Raw genomic sequence first — 21996 nt, forward strand, 5'->3', positions numbered from 1 at the left:
CTGTTCACTGGAAACCGATCTTAAAGAAATATTCCAAATGGGAAATAAAGATTCGAAGATACTCAACTGCAGAGTTATTCATACAATTTGAAAATTGGGAACCGCCAGCTCAAAGACTACCAACACGGTAGTCAAAGCAATGCAAAGAGATGTATGAAGTCATTTTTCACCCATGGAGGTAGAAAGATTAAACCAATTTAAAAATATCTACTATCGGTGCGAGGGTAATACGGGTTCAGCTTTTGTAGAAGACAATTTAGCAATATAAAAATATTCCATATACATTCCTCTGAGTCAGTTCTAGACACTTAAGAAAGTGCAAATGATCAGATGGTTAAAATACTGAAAGTGTACAGAGGACTTTATTGATCTTGAGGATCTTCTAATTTCCCACTTAAATTTCATAAGACGCAGCACACCTGATCCTTGAAAGAAAGGATAGGGCAATAGGTATTATCAATGGGCCCATTTTCTAACAGGAAACGTGAGGGTCACAGAGATTAAGGGACTTAGCCTTACTGGACCTAAGTTCATACGCCTAGCAAGTAAAAGTTTTCCACAATGCCCACGGTAGGAATTTCACAAGGCTACATGCAATCATCTTGTTTATGTGAAAATATCTCTTTGTTCAGGAGTAGAACTGCATTTCATGGAGGCAAACCACTGGGGCCTGGGGAAATAATGATGGGGCTGGCCTATTCTTTCCTGCAGAATAACAAAACACACTGCTCCTACTACATTTATGCCTACATTTGGAAGTGGGATGGGGAGCGAGGGGAGAGGGAGAAGTGATTTGTTGGTCCTTTGACCCAGCCTGTGACCTGGCAAGAACAAGCAAAAATAACTTATATGCAAATATAAGATGCAGCGTGAATGCTTAAAAGGAGGTGAGGCCTCTGAGTGCTGTATTATTCATGAGTATGGCGTGTTCTTGGACAGCAGGTTCCAACAGGGAGGGGAGGCATTATTATTTCACAGCAGGAGAAATAATAACTCTCCTCCTTTCCAAAAGCCATGTGGACTTCAATGGGTTTCACGATAATCACTTAATTAACCAAAGTAAATATTTAGAATGAGTTACAGCACAAAGAGATGAAATCAAGGCAAATAAGTGAGCTTTAGTCGTGGAAACTTAACTCTTCGGGGGAGAGATTACTCAGAAGGGAGCACTGGTGTTGCACCAGATGACTGTGTCCTATACTATCTTCTGTATAATTGTTCTCTTATTTATCGAGGAAAATGTCTGCAAAAATTCAACAGTTATGTATAGAATTTTGGCAAGTACAAGGCTGTACTGATCAATAAGGTATTTCATTTTGAATTTTAAAACCTTCCCTCTTGGTGGCTCCTTATTTGATCCCAGACCAAGGTTCCCTATCTTTCTACACCTCAGCCTTACTGCGTGTAACATGAACAAGAAAGCTTGACCCAAATCACATTTGGGATTCTTTCTTCACATTTACATTACATCTCTACATGCTTCTTCCTATCTGAGGGACTATTTCCAAAAGTGTGTCGTCGTGTCCCAGTTTGTTTTCATTTTCTCTTGAGCCCATAGCTACCCCCTCTCCCCTCCGTATCTCTCAGTTTACCTGCTCCCTTTCTAGACAGACGTCTTCAAAGAGTTGACCCTGTAAGATGTTTCTACCTTTCATTTATCATTATTCTTTCTTCCTTCCCCTCACCTCTTTATATATATATATACACGCGCGCAAACACACATATATATTTAAATATGTAACAAAAATGACAAATAGTGAATCCGTTAATACCACGAAGGTACTATGACTCATAATAATCTATTTTCTTTGTGTGGCCCTGTTTGGCTGTCATAGGGCCTCTCTAAGTGCCACCACACTTGATCCGTAAAGTATCATTCAATCTTGCGAACCTGGTTTCCATCTCCACAACTCTTCCCAAATGACCTCCCTCACTGCAGCCTTTTTACTTGACCTCTCAGAAGCAATCAATCCTGTTGGCTATGATGTGCCCGAGATATAGGCTCATATGATATTGCATATTTCTGTTTTCCTTCTAATTTTCTGGTTGCTCCTTTTCAACCCCTTTTCCTGACTTATCCTCTTCTTCTCAAACTGTAAACACTAGAAACTTTCAAGCCAGCTCCTGCACCCCCCTCCTTCCATTCTCTCCATGCCATTTCCCTCATATCCATGGTGTGGAACATGGATCATGTTCTACATGCTGACGAACACAAATACCTGTGTATGTCTGGGACACACACAGATATGTCCCTATGCCCCATTTGCCTCCTTCATATCACCACTTAGATTCCTCACAGGAGCACAACCCTGAAATGCATAATTCCGAGTGCCCAATTCCCTGTATTTGTTCCTCCTGTGTTTCTCATTTCATGAAATTTGCCCGGCTGCTCAAGTTAGAAACACGTGATTCATCTCGATTCCCCTCTCTCCCTCCCACCTCTCTCATCGAATCACAAAGTCCTACAGCCTTGACCTCAAAAATATATCACAAATCTGTCCTCAACTCTCCAATCTCACTACCAATCCCCCTGCTCAAAGCCACACAAATCTGTGCAAGGACTTGGCACTGCCTTTTTGCTGATTCCCTTGCTCCACTTCCATTCCATCACAGATCCTTTCTCTCTCTCTTTTTTTTAAAATTCTATTCATTTATTTGAGAGAGAGAGAGAGAGAGAGAATAAGAGGAGGGGAGGGGCAGAGGGAAAGGGAGAACCAAACTCCCTATTGAACAGGGAGCGAGATTCAAGATTAGATCCTGGGATCATGACCTGAGCTAAAGGCAGCTGCTTAAGGGACTGAGCCACCAAGGGGCCCTGATCCTTTCTCTTTTAATACTCAAATTCAATCAAATTCTGTGGAGTAAGTGAATGAATGAATGAGCTAGAGTTAATCTTAGAATTAAGTCTAAACTCTTTCTCAGGACTCACACGGCCTCGAACCACATCTTTACACAGCTCTCACAACAGTGTCCATCTCTTCCACTAAACTGGCTCAAACATAGTTCTTCAAGCAAATCTGCCTTTTGCATCCTCTTGGACACTCTTCCTTCTACTCTTTTTCAGAGCTGGCTCCCATTCATCCTCGGCATCTCAGCTTGAGTTTTGTCTCCACAGAGAAACTTCTGGTTGTATTAACATCTATGGTGGATTCCCCCTTTGTGCTCTATCATTGTGGTATCCTACCCTTTCCTCATAGTAATTGTTACAGTCTGCAAATTATATCCATATTAACGTGTCTATTATCTATCTCCACTGTCAGTATGAGCTCCATGAGGCAGAGGCAACTTTAGTTCTCACAGTGAAAGGTGATCAACAAGTATGAAAGGAAGAAAGGAAAGGAAGAAGGGAGGGCAGAGAAAAGAGAGGGAGAGAGGAGGGGAAGGAGGAGAGGGAAGCAGGGTTGGATCGATGGACAGATGGATGGATGAATGGACAGAGCATAAAGGATGGATGACTGAGCATGGTCTCACAAGGAAAAGAAAGTAACAAGAATGAGAAATGAAGCAAGGAAAAGTTAAGGAGACGGATTATAAACGCGAAGAAATGAGCATGCTTCATTAATTTTATCCGTATCTTGGTTGCCGTGTGAAATTATTAATAGGCTTTTCCTTTAAAGTATACACAATTCTTCTAGTAAATGAAGAAAACTGTTAAATCTTCCTGTTAAATCTTCCACATAAGCAGCCAGGGTTAGGGTTTCCTTGTTTTCCCTTATAACCAATTTCGTTCCATGAAAAGCATGGGGGCACTCTCAAACCTGGCAAGCTCTTCATCATGCATGGAAGGGAACAGGCAAGAGTCCCTGGGGTGTTCCTCTCAAGCCTATCAACGATGGAAAAAATAGTCAAGACATTCATCCTGTAGAAGTTAACTAGACCTTCTCTGGACCTCTATCTCCCCATGCACAAAATAAAGGATCCCGTGTTGGCAGAAAGACTCCTTCACATTTATACTGGTGCTGGCTGCTGGGAGTGCGATGCTGGGGTATTTCAGTAGGAAAGAGGACCCTGGGAATCACACTAGCAACGTCTGCCATGAGTGCGGGACTCATGTAGATGTAGAAGATACATCTGCCACAGCAGAGCAAATCATTGAGGCTTAAATGAAATACCATATCTAAAATCTCTCAGAAAAATCAAACACTAAATACCAGACTGACTTAAAAAAGGACTATTTAAGTCCTTTCTAACTCCCAGGTCTTATTCCCACTGAGTTGGTGCTGTCATCTTTCCATACAGTGGGCGCCATACTACAATACATTTTTAATTACCCTCATTTCAGTTATTTTGCCCCAAGTCTTGTTTTCAGGTTCTCATTAACACGACTGGAACAGGCTTGGCCTTATTTACTTTTCCTTCCTAAGCATGGAGCCCAGCGGGAGGCTGCTTATAACAGAACACTTGGTTTACTCATTCAAAGGAGGATCCATCACACACAGCCTGAGCAAAGCACGGCACAGATGCTACTCTGGCTCTTTTCCTTGGTCTGAGTACACGCTCCAGAGAACAGCAACAGCTTTGCAAAGAGAAAGGTAGGTGAGAAAAATGCACATTTCTGATGCCTTCCTAACTCCTATTTTTACAAAGTCCCCTCGTTTTCTTTAAGGAACTATGAATTCGGAATTCAGATTTGGAATGACAAAGATGAATCAGACCCACTCATTTAGGATTTCCGATAGATGGTCTGTAGCTATGCCCTTACACCGACAGGAAAAGCAGCTTTGAGACCTTGAGATGTCTCACACTAAGCCCGCGTGGACTGAGACTGTGCAGCTGCATAGCATCTATGTTCCTGCTCATCTTCATGTTCGCCTTATGTGTTAGTGGCTACTCCGAGGGTACCACTGCTAGGTTGCAGGCCTTGAAACCGGGAGGGGTATGTCCTTCCCTCTCTTTCAACTCGCTTCTTCTAAGCCTAGAAAGATGAAAGTTCCTTAAAATGATTCCCCTACGTTACTCAAGTGGCTCTATGTGTGATTAACTCTGCAGGTGCTCTCTGGATCCATTAAGGAATACACAAACAAACAAACAAACAAAAACACCAGAGCCACCAAAAAGATGACCTTGATTATAGAGATTCTCTTCCTGTGGTTTCTGGTAAAAGTGATTATCTTGGTTTATTTCCTCGAGATACTAACTGGGCGCTTGTCCCTCTAGCATTGTGCATATTAGTATCTTACGCTTTTGATTTTTTAGTATTTTCCTAAATTATGGAATTTCTGAGCATTAAGGAAGTCCCAATGCTCTCTTTTGACAGGTGGGCATAGCAAGGCCCTTGAAATCTGCGCAACTGGCCCATGGTCACTTAGTCATCATGTGACAGAAGAAGAGTAACACCAAGTCTCTGGGGCCCTGGCATCCTATTTCCCATATGATACTGGTTGCTTTTTCTGCCCCTTTATGCTCTTGCTCATCTCCTCTGGCCAGTCAAGGGCCTGCTGCCCACTGGGCTCCTTTCCTTGCCCCAGTGGAACCTCCAGCCGGCCTCTCGCCTGGCTAAGTCTCAGCAAGGATGACACAGAAATCCAGACAAGGATGAAATCATCGTCTTCCTCTATTATTTCTCTAAATTGCTTTTTTCCTACCCATGACTAGGCAGTATTTTCTCACAGCTGGGGATGAACAAATTCAAAAAGATGCTCTCAAATACATGGTTTCCAAGATAGAGGCCACTAAGTTTTGAAAATATAAAATGAGCATTTTTGAGTGATTGCACAGCTCATAAAAATGTCTCTGGTTAGAACCTCGTCAGCAATGATTCACTCTGTGTGAGAGTCCCCTGTGGAGACTTTAGTTGCCTCACATTAGAGCATTGAGGCCTATTTCTTCTGCTGAGATAGAATAAATGACTAGGAGGCATTAACTGATGGAGGTCACAAGAGTCCCATCTGGGCAGGGGAGGGATATTTCTTTAAAGATGCCCTCGTGGTTGGAAGACATAGTGAACTTGAAGACTGTAGTATTTCTCTTTCCCCTTTAGAATAAAGTATCCCTTTGCCCCACAGGCATAAACTTTCCAAAGTAAAATTTCAAGGTCAAAACTGTGATTTCTATGATAACAAGCAAAGGTCCTGGACAAAGAGGAAAATGCAATTTATTATAGTTTAAGGATGTGTGTCTCAATGCCCAAGATATCCTTTGTAAGATAAAGCCTCATTAAATGAGGTGATACGCAGTACTTGACCGTAGTAGATACTCAATAGATGATTTTTAAATTTGCATCTGTGGCTACCATGTAGGTACTTTTTAATCTCAGCGACTTTCACAAAAAATTTTCAGTTGTAAAATGCATTGTAGTTAAGACCACAGAAATGTAGCATCAAACAAGTTTCCCTGCCCATTTCCAGGCCCAATGGAGTGGGCTTTTTTTTTTTGTTTGTTTTGTTTTTTTCTTTTCCCACCAGTCTAAGCCCTAATTGCTTCATGTAGTTGTGTTCTCAAATTTTCATTAGTAGTCTCCAGGGCCTCATGTACCAGAAGGCCTGAAATCAGCCTAAAATCTACAGTCCAGGGAATACTGACACAGGTGATCAGTAGAAAATATTTTGAGTAATACTATTTTAGAGCTACACTTTATGGGTGTGTCCTGGGTGTGTGTTGGTGCTTCCACATGACTTGTAGAGGAGAAGGGTTGTCACTGCCCTTGAGACAGGAGAAAAGTCAGAACAAGGGGACAATTTTTGTTCATGGGGGCCAAGTCTTCCTTTTTCAATCCATTCAAATACGGAGTAATCCAAAGGCACTCTTCTCCCCTTCCCTGCTCTTCCCTAACTGGTGTCCAGTCAGAGGCAAGGAAACTAACATGTTTGAATCCCTACAATATGTCCTGCACTTTGTATCACCAGATTCTGGAAGCTGCAAAAATTCTCTGATGTGGCTACTATAATCTTTATAGACAAACAAACTCAGGGAAGTTAAAAGTGATTTGCTGTAGGTGATGTGGCCAAGGGAGAGAGCCTGGACTCAAACCCAAGAGCTCAGCTCTAAAGCAACCATCTGCCTCTTGCAGAGACAGTTCATCAGTTTCTGGGGGAAAGAATTTTTCTTTTACAGATACCATGGAAAGGGTCCCTATTTTCTGCTGTTACTGACTAATGACTTTTTGTCCTTCACACTTCCCAACCCTTCCTGCTCCCTTCTTGCCCTCATCACCTTTTTCCATCCTGTGATCCACCCCGATTTCAATGCTCTATCCCAATTTTGTGGACCGTGTGGCCCAGCTCTCACCTGCTCTGGATTCTCTACTTTCCAAAGAATGAATATTTAAGTTGCCCAGGTCCATCTTATCTGTATTAATCATTGATAATTTCAGTCTTTTTTTTTTTTTTTTTTGTCCTTTGGGAAAACTTTTTTACTTATTTTTAGGCTGAAATTATTATATATTCTCCCCATATTTATGATAATTTTTGGTTACTGACATTAGCTAGAGGCAGGGCATCCACCTGGTTTTATTCATAGCAGTCTACTTCATGTTACTAAATTATTCCTGGTTGAACTTTAGTACAGATTCTCCACCACTGGACCCTAAGTCCTAAACTCATGGGCTTAATAGAAATCTCCAGATTTTAAGTACAATAAAAATGATATGCATAAAAATTAAATAATTGACATCTTTTTAATTTCAATGTGATATAAAAAATGTCTATGATTACTCCTCCTCTTCCTCCCAAGTGATATCTTTCTATCTAAGTAGGGGCACCTGAGTGGCTCAGTCGGTCAAGTGTCTGATTCTTGATTTCAGCTCAGGTCATGATCTCAGAGTTGTGAGATTGAGCCTCTGCTCAGACTCCATGCTCAACAGAGAGTCTCTTTGAGATTCTCTCCCTCTCCCTCTGCACCTCCTCACTGCTCACACACTCTCTTGCTCTCTCTAAAATAAATAAATAAATCTCAAAAAAAAAAAATAAAAGTGTAAAGATACAGCAGGCCTGAGGCAAAAATCTAGGAGGGTTTTTCTTTAGTCATTTTCCTCTAAGTGCTGATATAGTAGAAACGACTTAGGTGCACAGATCTGGATTTCAATTCCAGCACTGCCTTTTACCCGAATAACTTTGGGTAAGTTAATTAACATCACCCAAGCTCAGTTCCCTTATCTATGAAATGGGGTTAATAATATTTAGCTAGCAGAGGATTAAATGAAGCAAGATATTTAGAGTATTAGGTACATATTAGGTGCTCAGTAATTGATGGGTTTATTACCACCTTTTTTGGCATCCCTAGAAAAGTCATTCACATCTTAGCCTCAGATTTACACTGTTTACATCCCTAGGGAATACACACATTTTTTTTTTTAAACACTTCGAAAATTTCTGCTTTTAGCTATGAGGAAGTAATAGGGATAGAATTTATCCTCCTGCTTCAAGCAACTTAAAAGTCAGACAAAATATATGAAATGACAGTTTTTGGGCACTGGACAAGAGCAAGTACAGAACAATGATTATTGAGAGAAGGGAGACAGGTAAAGTAAAGGCTATGATTGTCCCAGTCTACTGTCTAGAAAGTTTCCTGGATTTAACTCAAGACATAGAAGCCCAAACAGAGCCTGAGATATTTCTTAGGTCAGTGTTTGGGAGGCCAAAGCACCTGCAAATTACAGGGAAGAGCATTGCAGAGGAAGGTGCTAACCAGAGAGCTAGCTCTGAAAATCTTTAGAGGGTTTTCTTCAAGTGTTTGGCTGAGTATTGATCAGGCGTGTGAAGGAAGTACCAAGACTGAGGCAACAACCATGGGAAGGAGGCAGGTGGAACTGTTTCTGAAGCTCACAAAAGGAGTGAGAACAGATCAAGTTTCCAGGAGCCAGAGAGAAGAAACCTTGTAGTATACCAGGGTAGTGTTTCCATAAGTATCTTGCCTCAGAAGTGGGAAAAAATTATCTCTAGTCTATCTAAAGGCTGTTCTGGATCCATCTACCCAGGCGTAGAAGCATGCCTTGAAAGAATAAAACTGTTTCTAAGGACCTTAACGGCATTCCAGAACAAATATCAAAAATAAAGGGATACCAAAAAAAAAAATCTGGCACCTAACATTGTAAAATTCACAATGTCTGGCATCCAACAAAAAATTACTAGGCATTCAAAGAAGCAGAAAAATACGACCATCATGAGGACCAATAGAAAGACACTTAGAAATATCGTTGATACCATAATTAGTAGATAAGTGCACTAAAACAGCTGTCCTAAACTGCATTTGTACAAGAAGATAAATGGAAGCATAAGCATGATAAGGAGAGATGGGGAAGATACATTATTTTAAAAAAGAAAAAAGAAGTAATCTGTAAAGATAATGCTCAATTATGGGAAAAATAAATCACAGATGTCAAATAGGGGAGCTGATGGTTGTGGCTACCCTTCATATCTAACCGTGATTAAAACATGAAAGTTATACTTTAGAACAGTCCAAGGACCAGGTAAAAGTGACTTTTCCAAAATTTATACATCTTTATAGAGTTATTTATATAAATGAAAACCATACATTCATTCCACAGTATGGTTATTGAGCACCCAGCTCTGTGTTTGAGGATAGAGCAAATACAAAGACGAATTAGGTGTGATTCTTGTCCCTATAAATGTATGGCCTAGCACAGTCCATTAGATAAATGATAGCCTAATTACATAAGTGCACAGTGCAATATATCTACCACTCAACAATGTGGTACGTAACACATAGCAAATGATTAGGCTGCGGAACAATAAAAGGAAATAGAAAGAAACAAGATAAAGCTGAGGAGAAGTCACTACACAATTATTCAATATTTATACATAAAAGGCCTTGACATTAACTCAAAACAAAAATCCAACATATGGTGAATGTGCCTGCATGTGCAGGTGTGGGTGCGTGCACTGGATGGGAACATACAAATTAATTTTAATATAGGAATTGAACTGTTTGATTTTTCTTCCTGTTTCTAGTTGAATTAGGGTGCCTACTAAGGGGGCAGGATACAATCAATTTTCCATTATGGAATGCAAATATTTCCCTTTAGCTCATGTTGCTGCTAAAAATATCAAAGGGAAAAAAGAGAAACCAAGAAAATTTGGGAATCTGTGTGTCTGTGATGTGTATGCATATATACACATTATGTATTTTTATGCAATATGCATATATTTAATATATGTATATATAGGTAAGTATATACAGTTATTTTTTTAAACACAGAGAGAAAGGCAGAGACATAGCCAGAAGGAGAAGCAGGCTCCATGAAGGGAACGTGATGTGGGACTCGTTCCTGGGACTCTGGGATCATGCCCTGAGCCAAAGGCAGATGCTCAACTGCTGAGCCACATAGGCATCCCTATATACAGTTATTTAAAGATATTTCCTCTAATTTTAGTCTAGTGAGTGAGAAAGTGACTAGCGTAGTTCAAAAGGCTAGTTGGGTAAGTTCAGTAGCACATATACCAGAGGAGGACTGACTAAATAAAGCCTAAGCTCATCAAGAGATGGAAACCAGTAAAAAAAGTTTTAAAAATACATTTGTTGTGGCATACTCAGGAAGAACAAAATTACACATTCATAATTCAGAAGAAGTCAATCTACAGAGCAAGTAAATTTATGTGCTTCCTTGCATGGAAGAGAAAAATGACTGTATTTCAAATGGCTAGATCACGGTAGGCAAGCATTTGAAAAGGATTTTCATTTTATAGCATCTCTCGCCAACAGAGATACAGGTTGTTGCTACTTGTGGAGAGTTATTTGAGGACAAGCCTTGATTCGTTTTAAGCGATGCCAATTACCTTATATAGCACACAGCACAGGAAGAAGCAAATATTTTTTGGAAACAACTTTCTACAAATTCTCTCATCTCCAGAAATACTGTAGACATACACGTCATGTACCAAGCACTGGGGGGAGAGCTCCAGGAGGGCACCCATGTGCACCCAATGCCTACAGAAGTGCCTGACACGTGGGAGGTGCTCAGTACTCCAGCCCCATGTGGGTGTATATCCAGGCCATCTACCTCGCTAATCTCTTTCTGGGCTCCCAGCAGCCTTCTGGGTGTATGCCAGACACCTCTCTTGCCACCCACCCTGCCAATCCCATCCCATCTCAAGCACCCCTCCTGCCCCCTCACACCCCCAGGTTAGTTTCCTTGCAATAGCCAAGCTCCTACTGCCTTGGGCCTTGGCATGGGGCACTTTATACTTTTTAGAATTTTTTCGCCTACCTAGATCTCCCTTCTCTTCCTCTTCTTCCCTTCTGTTACCTGGTAAACTAATTCATCCTTGGGCACTTAGCCTAAATATTACTTCTTCAGAGGACCTTTTCTAAATACCCTCCAATACCTCCAAGCCAAGTTGGGCTTCCTCTTTTGTAACGTCTCACTGTTGTAATGAAACAATCATTGACACAGTTGTTTCTGAATGACATCCGCTTCTTTAGAAATATGAATGCTCCACAGGAGTGTCACCTGTCTTCGTGCAAACTGCTGTTTCTCTAGGGTCCTGTAAAATACGTTGCACATGTTGAACCTTCTGTAGAACCGTGGAGAGTAAATGAATATACCGATGTACCGTCCTAATGTCCCGGAGAGAAAAGGGTACGTAACTGTGGGATGTGTAACTGAGCTGTCAAGAATACATGAAATCAGGTGCATAAATTGTGAAACCTAAGTCAAGGGCCTATTTGTTTTCTGACATTTGATAATGAAAAATCCTTCAGCAAGATGGAAAATAAAAACAAAAGAAGACTGAGCATCATCTTTTTGAGAGCCTGGCTACTCTGCATCAGGCTGTCTGTAGCCCCTTAACCGTGCCTGTGGTCGGAGAGTGCCACCATTAACAGGTGGAAGGCCTAAAGAAAGGAAGCTTGCTGGCTTGAGTATTACTTTCATCTTAAAAACAATGTGGGATAGTTTATCAGCCGAAAGCCCATCTGAGTGACTCTGCAAGCTGATGAGATGGCCTCAGGTATAGATTCTTAGATTATATTGATTAATTGATTGATTGAAATATTTTACTTATTTATTCATGAGAGACACAGAGAGAGAGGCAGAGACACAGGCAGAGGGAGAAGCAGGCTCCATGCAGGGAGCCCGATGTGGGACTTGATCCCGGGACTCCAGGATCATGCCCTGAGCCAAAGGCAGACATCTGCTCAACCACTGAGCCATCCTGTCATTCCAGATTACATTTTTTAAAAATCTCTGACTGCTTCTCTCATTCCAGACCTTGGAGCCCACCGGTGGGCAGGGATCTAGTGGGTCAGGAGAGGAAATAGATGAAGCAGATATTCGGAGACTCATTTTGGGGGGGTCAGACAGACGCCTGTGTGAGCCGCCCAGGGCTGATTTATAATTTCACAGCAAAAGCATGACTGGGGCAGAAAGGAGTCAGTGCCCGTCCGTGGGCTAGGACCTGCCAAAGGCACAACCCCACCGCTCCTTCTCTCATGAGCTCCAGACCCTTAGATCTGACTGTTCTTCAGACTCAACACATGCAAAGAGAACCCCCCGTCTTCCCTCACCATTTCTTTTCCAGCCTTCTCCATCATAGCAAATGACCCCCACCATTCACACAATTTCTGAAGCTAGACTCTCAGGAGTCACTGCTGACTCTTCGCTCCCCTCTTCCGTCCTATAGGACTCAGTCATCAATTCTTGTTGTTTCTAGAATTAAATGTCCCCCGGGTCCCTTCACGTCCTTCCCCCTCCACCGCCATGATTATTATTGCCATGATTATCTCTTATCTGAGCAACTGCTACAGTTCTCCATCTGACCTTCCTGCCACCTACCTTTCCAGTCTTCATCCATTCCCTCTAGGACTTAGCAAAGTTCTCCGTAAAAATGCAACTCTAATCACGCTACTCCCTGCTTCACACTCTTCAGTGACATCTGATAGCACCCTTTACCTGCTAGTGGCAGGAGCACTCATCGTGTTGATTTGTATTAGCTTATTTACTCTTCTCTGCTTCTCCTGCTAGGCTCCGAAAGGTCTAGGTCTCATATCCCCAGCATTCGGCACAATGTCTGGCTCAGTAAATCCCAGTGAAGAGTGATGCTCCGGGAGATGAAAGGATTTAATACAGGCCTCTTCATATCTGGGCATATTAAAGAGGATCAAGGTGTTCCTGGGAGGATGAAGCAACCCAAGAAGGAAACTAGAAAAAGTATTTTGAGCAAGCAGAGAGGGATTAAAACGAGTGGAAGCATCAGTGAATGGAATAGGGGAAAGAGAGGACAGAGAGGGAGCCGGAGCCCATCCTGGGCTCCTCATGGGTCTTAAAGCTGATCTCTTCTCAGAGTGGCAGGAACCGAAGCAGCAATAGGGAACTCAGAGCTTCTGAAGAAGAAACAGCGAGGTGTGAGCTGAGGGACAATTCAGTGTTCACAAATACTTGTAAGAGGGAAGAAATCTTTTACTGGCTCCAAGTTAATCCCTGATAAAGCCTGTGGCACTATCTTGTATATAGTCTTTCTGTAGCTAATAGGGACATGTGATGCCTTTTGGGAGCATGTATTTGAAATACAACAAATGGCATGCCAAGAAATTTGGGGCAAAAGCTATCTGGCGATCACAGTTAATAACAGCTAAGGAGAGGCATTCAGATGGGCCATCTATTGACAAACTGTCCCTCATACTTGTTTTTTTAAAACAAAGGTAACACTCAAACCAGCAAACTTCCTTTCTTCAGTCCTTTCACATAGTAGCAGTGATGCTCCCGGACACAGGTGTGATTAAAGGGATCCAGAGAGCCTGGCATTTAGTAGCCAGGCTCTCTAAAAGATGCTGCTCACAGTCTTCTTTTGTTTTCATTTTCCATCTCGCTGAAAGATTTTGAAATTAGGAAAGAAAATTTCACAAAGTTTCGAGAAAAGCAAGGTAATCTCATGGCCAGAGTATCCAGGAAGCATGACCCATTCCCACGCAGGCCCAGGCAAGAAACTTGAAACTTGGGAACTCGGCTGCTGCTTTTTCAACTCTTCCAATTGATGATTATAACTTTGGAGAGGAAGCCAGGGTGGATGGGAAGGGAGCAGCTGGTCACACAGATGGTGTCAAAGCTCATGATCTGATGTTCTGGATTTCGGCTGATGACACCCGTGGTGGGGGCTTCTGGAAAGTGACAACATGTATCATAGAAAACGGGGAAGAAGGCTTCAGGCAAACTCCGGACCACAAGTGAATTAATTTGAAACTTTAGATTAGGTAGTAACGATGTTCAATGAAAACATAAAACTAAACTAGATCATACACAGGATATCATAAATGGCATAGAAAGACGCATGGGAGTAGAAAAGGATCTCCCCAGGTGATGAGAAACATCTGGGTTAGTGGCTATTCTAGGGTCTCATGAGATGCTAATGATTTTTTTTTTAAAGCTAAATTAAGTTTGGGGAAGCCTACATATTAGGTACTACTCTTTGAAACTGTACATTGCACATTAGCATAGTAAAGGCTTTGAGGAAACTCACAAAGAAAGCAACCTATCTGATTTAAATTCTGAATTGGCCACAGCTGTTAGGCCATGTGAATACTTAGATGACGTCCACTCTACCTAATAACCGTGTAGCACTGATGTTCTAAAAGACCACTTTAGAAGATCCGAATCTATCTCAGTGCACAAAGTATTAACGATGCACAAAAATTAAAAATTTCATGAAACTAAAAGTAGGAGGAATAAAATAAATATCAAATAATAACACAAAGAGGTAAATGTTATGTTATACATAAACCAAGACATTGAAGTGTGAGATTTAGGGCTGGAGTAAAATAATACAAGTTTTGGATAAAAGAAACCAATTCCATGTAATGATCTTAAGCAGCACTTGACAGGAAGAAGGTAACCGGGGAAGTTGGTGAGAGTGGGGATGGAGTCACGGTGGGAACATGTGGGGAATGACAGAGGGAGGACAATGGAAACAGTGTAGCTGTGAGAAAGCGCACTGTGACAGTGATCAGTGATCTGATTTCCTGGGAAATCCTTTTGATAAAATCAGAGGATATGAGAAATGTGTGCCTTCCTTTGCTGATAATTTTAATCTCTCAACAAATGCAAGGAGTCATAAGGAGTGAGGCTGGGTATCAATATAATTTTCACCAATATTAGTAGTAAAATAGTCGGTTGTTCAGAAAGATCAGAAACTTTGGGAGAAGGCCAAGGGCTTGTAAAATCCAGCCTCTCCATAATCCCCATCGGAGACCTTTTAGCTGAGATTTCTTGGAAGGCAGGCTACACTAAATAATCCTTAAGCCCCTTCTGAGAGGGTCAGGACAGCATCTCACATTCCACAGACACACTGAGGAGTTCTAGAAGCGGCCGTCTGTGGTTGTGTCGAATAAGCAGCACTACCCATGGGGGACAGGGGAAAGAGCACAAGCCAGGTCAGAGAAATACTCGATAGGGCTACAAGAACTGACAGGATGTGTGCTGGAACAAAAATACATCAGTAGTACAGAACAGGTATTTAAGAAGTAGATTAAAATATACACAAGAATGGAATGCTTGATAAAAGAAGGAAGTAAGAAGCCAATGGAGGCACTGAAAATTGGGAATACCTATCAGCCTCTAGTGTGAGCCAAGCCTGTCCTTATTTGGAAATGGGATAAAGAACTCATAAAGGAAAGTTTAAACACATGTTTTAATATTAAAAAAAAACAACAAACAACATTAAGAGGCAAAAACAGACTATATAAGTATTTTTAGGAAATATGAATTCCAAAGATTAAAATGCTTAATAATTAACGACCAAATATAAGCCAAAAATAAACAAACTCCACCAAGAACTCTGTGTGATAAATAGATATAGTATGAAAGTAATCTATTTACAAAAGAGGAAACATGAATAGAAAATAGGCAGGGAAAGTAAATAATTTACAAAGGGTAGTCATAAAAGAATTTAAGGCAAAATAATAGGATGCCATCTTTACATATCAAATTAGTAAATAAATATTCAATACACACGTATATTTTGGAAATTAATTGCCCAGTATTTCACTTTAAAGTGTTTATTTCTTGTGACCTATTAGTTCAACACATAGGAATCTCTCCAAGGACAAAAATTCTAATTGCTGAAAAGCTCTACGCGTAACATTGCATGTTCATGTAATATTATGTTTAAAAAAATGAGCAAGACAGAAGAAAGGAATAGGAGCTAATATTTAATGAATGCTTACTACGTGGAGGTACCATGCGGTTATTGCACCTAAGTTATCATATTAAAATCTCACAACAGTCCCATGAAAGAGACATAATCATCATTTCGCAAGAAAGGTAAAACGCTTCTACATGCTTGAAGAGATTAAGTTCTCCAAAGAACTTGGCTGGAAGAGTGAAGCAATGGAAACAGACTAAATGTAAACACTAGCGTGGTTGACAAAATTGGAGATTCTTTTTTTTAAATTGGAGATTCTTTTAGTGGATTATTTAAATATCTTAAATATCTTAACTTTATCTAAAGCAATAAAATGGAAAAATAATTTAGCGCAAGGGGTTAATAAAAATGCATCATAGAATATTTTGCATTTCACATGACTGAACTATTTGGATGGAGAAAAGACTGGAAGAAAACACACATACGTGAGTGAAAAGAACCCAACTTGGCCTTGAGACAGTGTCAGCAAACGGAGTCAAAGCAAAGTGCAGTTCCAGTGGTGGAATGCAGAAGTGATGAAGGGACACCCGGGAAGACCCTGAAAGGCTCAAAAACAGTTTAAGCAGCTCGGCTAATACAGGAGATAGAGAACGTAATTCAGGGCAGATACGGCGAATCTTCTATAACGAGCAGGGCTGTAATTCTTTTCATGGTAAGTTGCTGGGAAAATCATAAATTGGTCATGGTTAAAATGTCAGAAGACTCAAAATCATACGCACAAAAAATAGTGAATTATTGAGGTTGTGCCTTACTCTGGAAGTTATACAACATTCCCTGAGAGAAGCGGGAGGTGGGCACAAGAGTAATTTCTGCGAGGTGAATATTTCAGTTAGGCAGCTGGGAAAATTTGGGTGGAGAAATAACGAGTCTTTGCTCTCAAGTTATTAGCAGGAAGTATCTGAGGGTAAGCTTTAGGGAAAAGGGGTCTGGATAAACACATGTTTGAACTGTAGAAAATGTCACTGTGTACATCCATATGTGTACCACATATGGATGCACCATATTAGTGCACCACACTAATCCTCAGTTCCACGTGAGTTTTATAACTTTGGGGGGAATTTTATAAATACCTAAGTATAATGTTTTGTAGCTCAATCCTTTTTTTTTTTTAGGATTTATTTATTTTACAGAGAGAGAGAGCGAGTGAGAGAGAGTGCACACATGCATGAGTTGGGAGAGGGACAGTGGGAGAGAATCTTTAAGCAGACTCCCCGCTGAGCATGGAGATCAACTCGGGGCTCGATCTCATGATCCTGAGATCATGATCTGAGCAGAAACCATGAGTCTGACACTTAACTCACTGAGCCAGACACCCCTGTAACTTTAATCTTTAGCTTTCCTTTTTCTGTCTCCCACTTTCCCGTTTCCTGCCTTCTCATGTTCTTTCTTATTATATGAAAAATAAACCATACGTACATCCTTATATATATATGTATATGTGCATGTATATACATATGTGTATAGGTAGGCTTACATGTAATTTACTGTAACGAATTTAGAATTTTATATCTATGGCTCCTATTGAAAGGCCACAACAACAACATCAACAACAACAACAAAAAAACCCCAACAAATGCTTGGTCAACTCAGCACAAAATACACACGTCTGTGGGTGCAGAAACGACCTCTCCAAAAGCTATTGGTTGCTACTTGGTGCATACCATCTACCCTCATCTAGCTTCATGGGCAAAAGGGAATTGTTCTTCTGACATTAAAACGCCTGGGTGGCTCAGTGGTTAAGCATCTGCCTTCGGCCCAGGGTGTGATCCTAGAGTCCCAGGATCAAGTCCCATATCAGGGTCCCTGCATGGAGCCTGCTTCTCCCTCTGCCTGTGTCTCTGCCTCACCCTCCCTTTCTCTCTTTCTCTCTGTCTCTCATGAATAAATAAATAAAATCTTTAAAAAACCACAATGACCATAACATAATAACTGTCACCTTTCCATTGTAAATTCTGGAGAGGGCAGGGATCATGCCTGCTTTGTTTACAGCTGGAGCCCCCGCACCAGGACGGTAACTCAATAAATATTTGCTGAATGAACCAACGAGTGAATTAGTGAGTGAACACTGCAAATCTTACTTATCTTCCAAGGCAGCTCAAGTCCTACCTCCCTGAAAATATCTTCTCCTAGAGCCCCAGTGGTTCACCCTTCTGGCAATTACTACATTATGAGCCTGCACCACTACTTCACACCTGATTCTACACATTATTTTCATGGCTGTTTTTTGTTGCTGGGTTTTGCAATTTAGGAGACGTAGTCCTTAAAGACACTGATATAAGAACATATTTACTCTGTTCCCCAAAGTATTTATCACAGGGTACATGGAACGTCCTCAGTAAATATGTATCAAATTAAATGAGGAAATCTTTTAACTGGCCTCCTACTTTGTGACATTTCTAGACATTTTCCCTATTAAATGCATTGTATTATAATTCCAAAGTGTGATGGAAAAAATGTAGGAGATGGTGTCAGTTAAGTTGGGTTTCTAGTTCCGCCACTTCGGTGCCGGAAAAAAAAGGCTTGTCCTCTGTTTCCCTGTCTCTAAAATGGGAACACAAACAAACACACAAACAACAATCTCTACCTGCCTCGAGCAAATGACTGTGGAATCAAATGGCATAATGTATGTGGAGGAGTTCTGCAAATCAGAACGCAAATGTCAGCTCTTCTATTTAGCAATTTAAAATATGACACTGCTATTGCAGAGCTTCAGAGGCTCCATACGGCCTTTGGCTTTTCTTTTTCTTTTTCTTTCTTTCTTTTCCTTTCTTTCTTTCTTTCTTTCTTTCTTTCTTTCTTTCTTTCTTTCTTTCTTTCTTTCTCTCTCTCTCTCTCTCTCTCTCTCTTTCTTTCTTTCCTTTCTTTCTTCTTAATTATAAATTTATTTTTTATTGGTGTTCAATTTGCCAACATATAGAATAACACCCAGTGCTCATCCCATCAAGTGCCCCCTCAGTGCCCGTCACCCAGTCACCCCCACCCCCCGCCCACCTCCCCTTTGGCTTTTTCTGAGAAGAGCTACTAGGCAGGAGGGAGCAAGGTGATGAGGAAAAGAACCTCCAGCACAACCTGCCAAGCACGGCCCGGGCGTAAGTCCCAGACTACGCCCAACACTTGGGCATGGGGGGATTACCGGGTGCACCTGTCCCCCACACCCTCTGGCACTGCTGCGAAGTCCCTTCAAACCCAAGCTTACCGGACACAAGCTGCTGTCCAGGCAGCCCCACGGGAACCATGCCCAAGTTATTCATGGCGGTGGCCCAGGCTGTGGGATCCGTCACAGACATGTTGAGCTGCGTTGTGTCTATCGCTATACTCCCCAAACCGTCGGCTGCTGTGGGGAGAAACGAACCATGACTTCCAGTCAACAGGCAAGAGTGTTTGTTGTAAAGGAGATCACATTTCTGGAGAGGTGAGGCTTCATTTAGCACATTCCCAAACCACACAAAAATAAAGCACTGTGATCAACGGCCATGTTTGCCCCAGACGTAAACATAAAGGGTTTCCAAGTACGTTCTGAGAGGAAAGTTAATGACATGTAGCTTGTATGGCGCCCAGCCTGCCATTAAGGAAGTAGGCCTAGAAAAGAAAAACAAAAAACTGAAGAACTGCTTCTCTGTCTCAGTGGCAAAAACGTTCGTTTAAGCTCCAAGGTTGAGACGCAAAGCAGGACTTTGGTAAAACAAGTCAATTGGCCTGGTACACTGAAAATAAGGACATCCATCTGCTTCTGAGTGGAATTCTGGAGCACGCACACCTTCTAACTAATTAATAGAATCTTTAAAAACAGTTGTCAAGTAGCCAAACGGGTCCTGACTGAATTCATTCGTGTTACCTTGTAACGCATTCCTTCCTTTCTAAGCTTTTTGTGTCCTTACGTTAAGGAAGTGCAGGTGTCTGCCTAAAAGGACTCTTACAAAATATTTCTTCCCGGGTTCGGCCTTTCACCAAAACAAAATAAGCAAATAAATAACATTAAAAACACAAAAAAAGTGCAGAGCAAGAAAAACAAAAGCTCAGCAAAATATGTGAAATTTGACTTCATGCTCCTTGAGGCACACTGGGTCCACGGCCTGATTTCTTAAGAGGACCCCGGGTTCCCTGCTCGATGCCTCTTTTCATGGCCAGGCCGGGCAGGCTTTTCCACTAATTGCTCGAAGTGCCTTGCTTGTGTCCCGTGTTGACATTTACCTGCAGCCATCATTGGAGGAAGCTGCTGGGGGCACCGGGAGATGCTTTCAACACCGCCTGCATCTACTCCTGAATTAGGAGCATCCTGGGGGGCAGGAGCGCTCTGATGGCTGAGTGCAGGGTCCCCACGGAGGTCATCGGATTCTGCAAGAGGGGAAAGCAAGTGTGGTGAGCGATCATGACGGTTGGCCCAGGGAGCCCTCGAGGACAAGACTGCCTTGGGTGCAAAACCAGACCAACGACAAGGGATGAGTTCCAGCCACAGAGTCCTAGGCACAGGCCCAGAGCACCTGCGTGGGTTCGCAGCTCTGGGTGCCTGGCGGGTCCGCTGTCAACTCACCTAGAGCCGAGCTGCCTGAATAAGCAGCCCCATTCGCCTTGCCTCCTTCTGAAGACACATCACAGACGGGGCTTATCAGCCCCTGCACAGCCTCTTCCACACACTACACATCAATGGAGAGGCCAGATTCAGGGCTAAATATGATTTTTTTTAAGTTAAAAAATTAATTGATGTTGTTATTTTGGAAGACGGTCGTCTGTGAAATGTATTCAGAGAGGCAAAAAAAAAAAAAAAAGTAGAGGAGGGGAAGAGAAAAGCAAGAATCTATTGGCCGTGAGGCTGGTAAAGGAGTGCACCCAAATTACAATAGTGGGGAAAGGCAAAAGGAAAGAATGGCATGCTGCTCAGAAAAGAAGATTGAGAGGATGTTGGAGCGGCAAAGGAAATGCAGTGGTTTCTTTCAGTTCTATGTAGATATATTGAACAGGTCACAATTTGTTTGGTCTGAATTCTCCCTGAAGTCTCACAGCATACACACACACACGTATGCGTGTATTTTTATTAAACTTTTCGGGACACGTTTCTAATAAAAACAAATAACAATAAAACATCGAATAAAGCTGCAAAGGAAAGGGTCCCCTTAGAGCACACTATTTATAAAAGACCTTCTCTCCATCCTTAAAAAGGCAAAACGCAGCATTCCTACATACATTATTTTTTCACACATACATGTGTCAAGTGCACTTTAACCAGTTCAAAAGACAAAGACAAAAAAACACACCGCTTAGATGTGTGAGCTGAGAAGTGTGAATTTTAAGTGGATTTGATATAATGATTGGATTTAATTATTTCTTTTTACTTAGGTACAAAATTAGAAATTTTTCAAATCCATGTTTCTGCCAATGGATATTTTAGAATTAGGGGCTATCGTCTGTTTGTGTGTGTCTAGTGCAAAGTTTGGCCCTTTTATGGTGTGCTCTTTTATTTCTTTGATTCTTAGGTATGAGAATTAGTAATCCCCTTGAACATTATACTGTCAAAGAAAGCTCACTGCCTGTTGAGTATAAGTTAAGTTCAAATGGAAGCTCAGGTTTTAATATTTCAAGGGTAGGTGGGTAAAAATGAGCAAATTGTTTCCATGGTCTCCACAAATACCTAGTCTGAGACCAGAGGGGCAAGTGACATATGGGGAATTTTTTCCAATGATTTGTTGGCGAGATGAAACACCACCATGCAGGAAAAAAACACTTCAACTTCAGGAGTGAAATGCACTCAGGACAAATGTTTTATACCTTGCAATTAAACCCTACTATCCAAGTGAATTGAGGACTTGCTTATCTATGGTGAATCAATTGTCTTAGGCAATGGAGACCATCAGACGGCAAGTCTCACCACAGAAAATCAACACAGGAACACAAATATGTGACTAACCTA

The 21996-nt window shown here is 41.5% G+C and overlaps 1 protein-coding gene across 10 annotated transcripts in view; it reads right to left on the bottom strand.

The window, feature by feature from the left end:
* Positions 1 to 21996, bottom strand: part of ENOX1 (ecto-NOX disulfide-thiol exchanger 1) — a 548612-nt gene that overhangs the window by 185487 nt on the left and 341129 nt on the right. For all 10 annotated transcript variants that reach the window (XM_072782960.1, XM_072782966.1, XM_072782958.1 and 7 more), the window contains 2 exons: positions 20283 to 20426; positions 19288 to 19425 (listed from right to left, as the gene is read on the bottom strand). In XM_072782960.1, coding sequence (XP_072639061.1) covers positions 19288 to 19425; positions 20283 to 20426 — 282 coding nt within the window. The remainder of the gene's footprint in view (positions 1 to 19287; positions 19426 to 20282; positions 20427 to 21996) is intronic.

Source organism: Canis lupus, chromosome 17 (assembly GCF_048164855.1).
Source record: "Canis lupus baileyi chromosome 17, mCanLup2.hap1, whole genome shotgun sequence".
Taxonomy (NCBI): domain Eukaryota; kingdom Metazoa; phylum Chordata; class Mammalia; order Carnivora; family Canidae; genus Canis; species Canis lupus.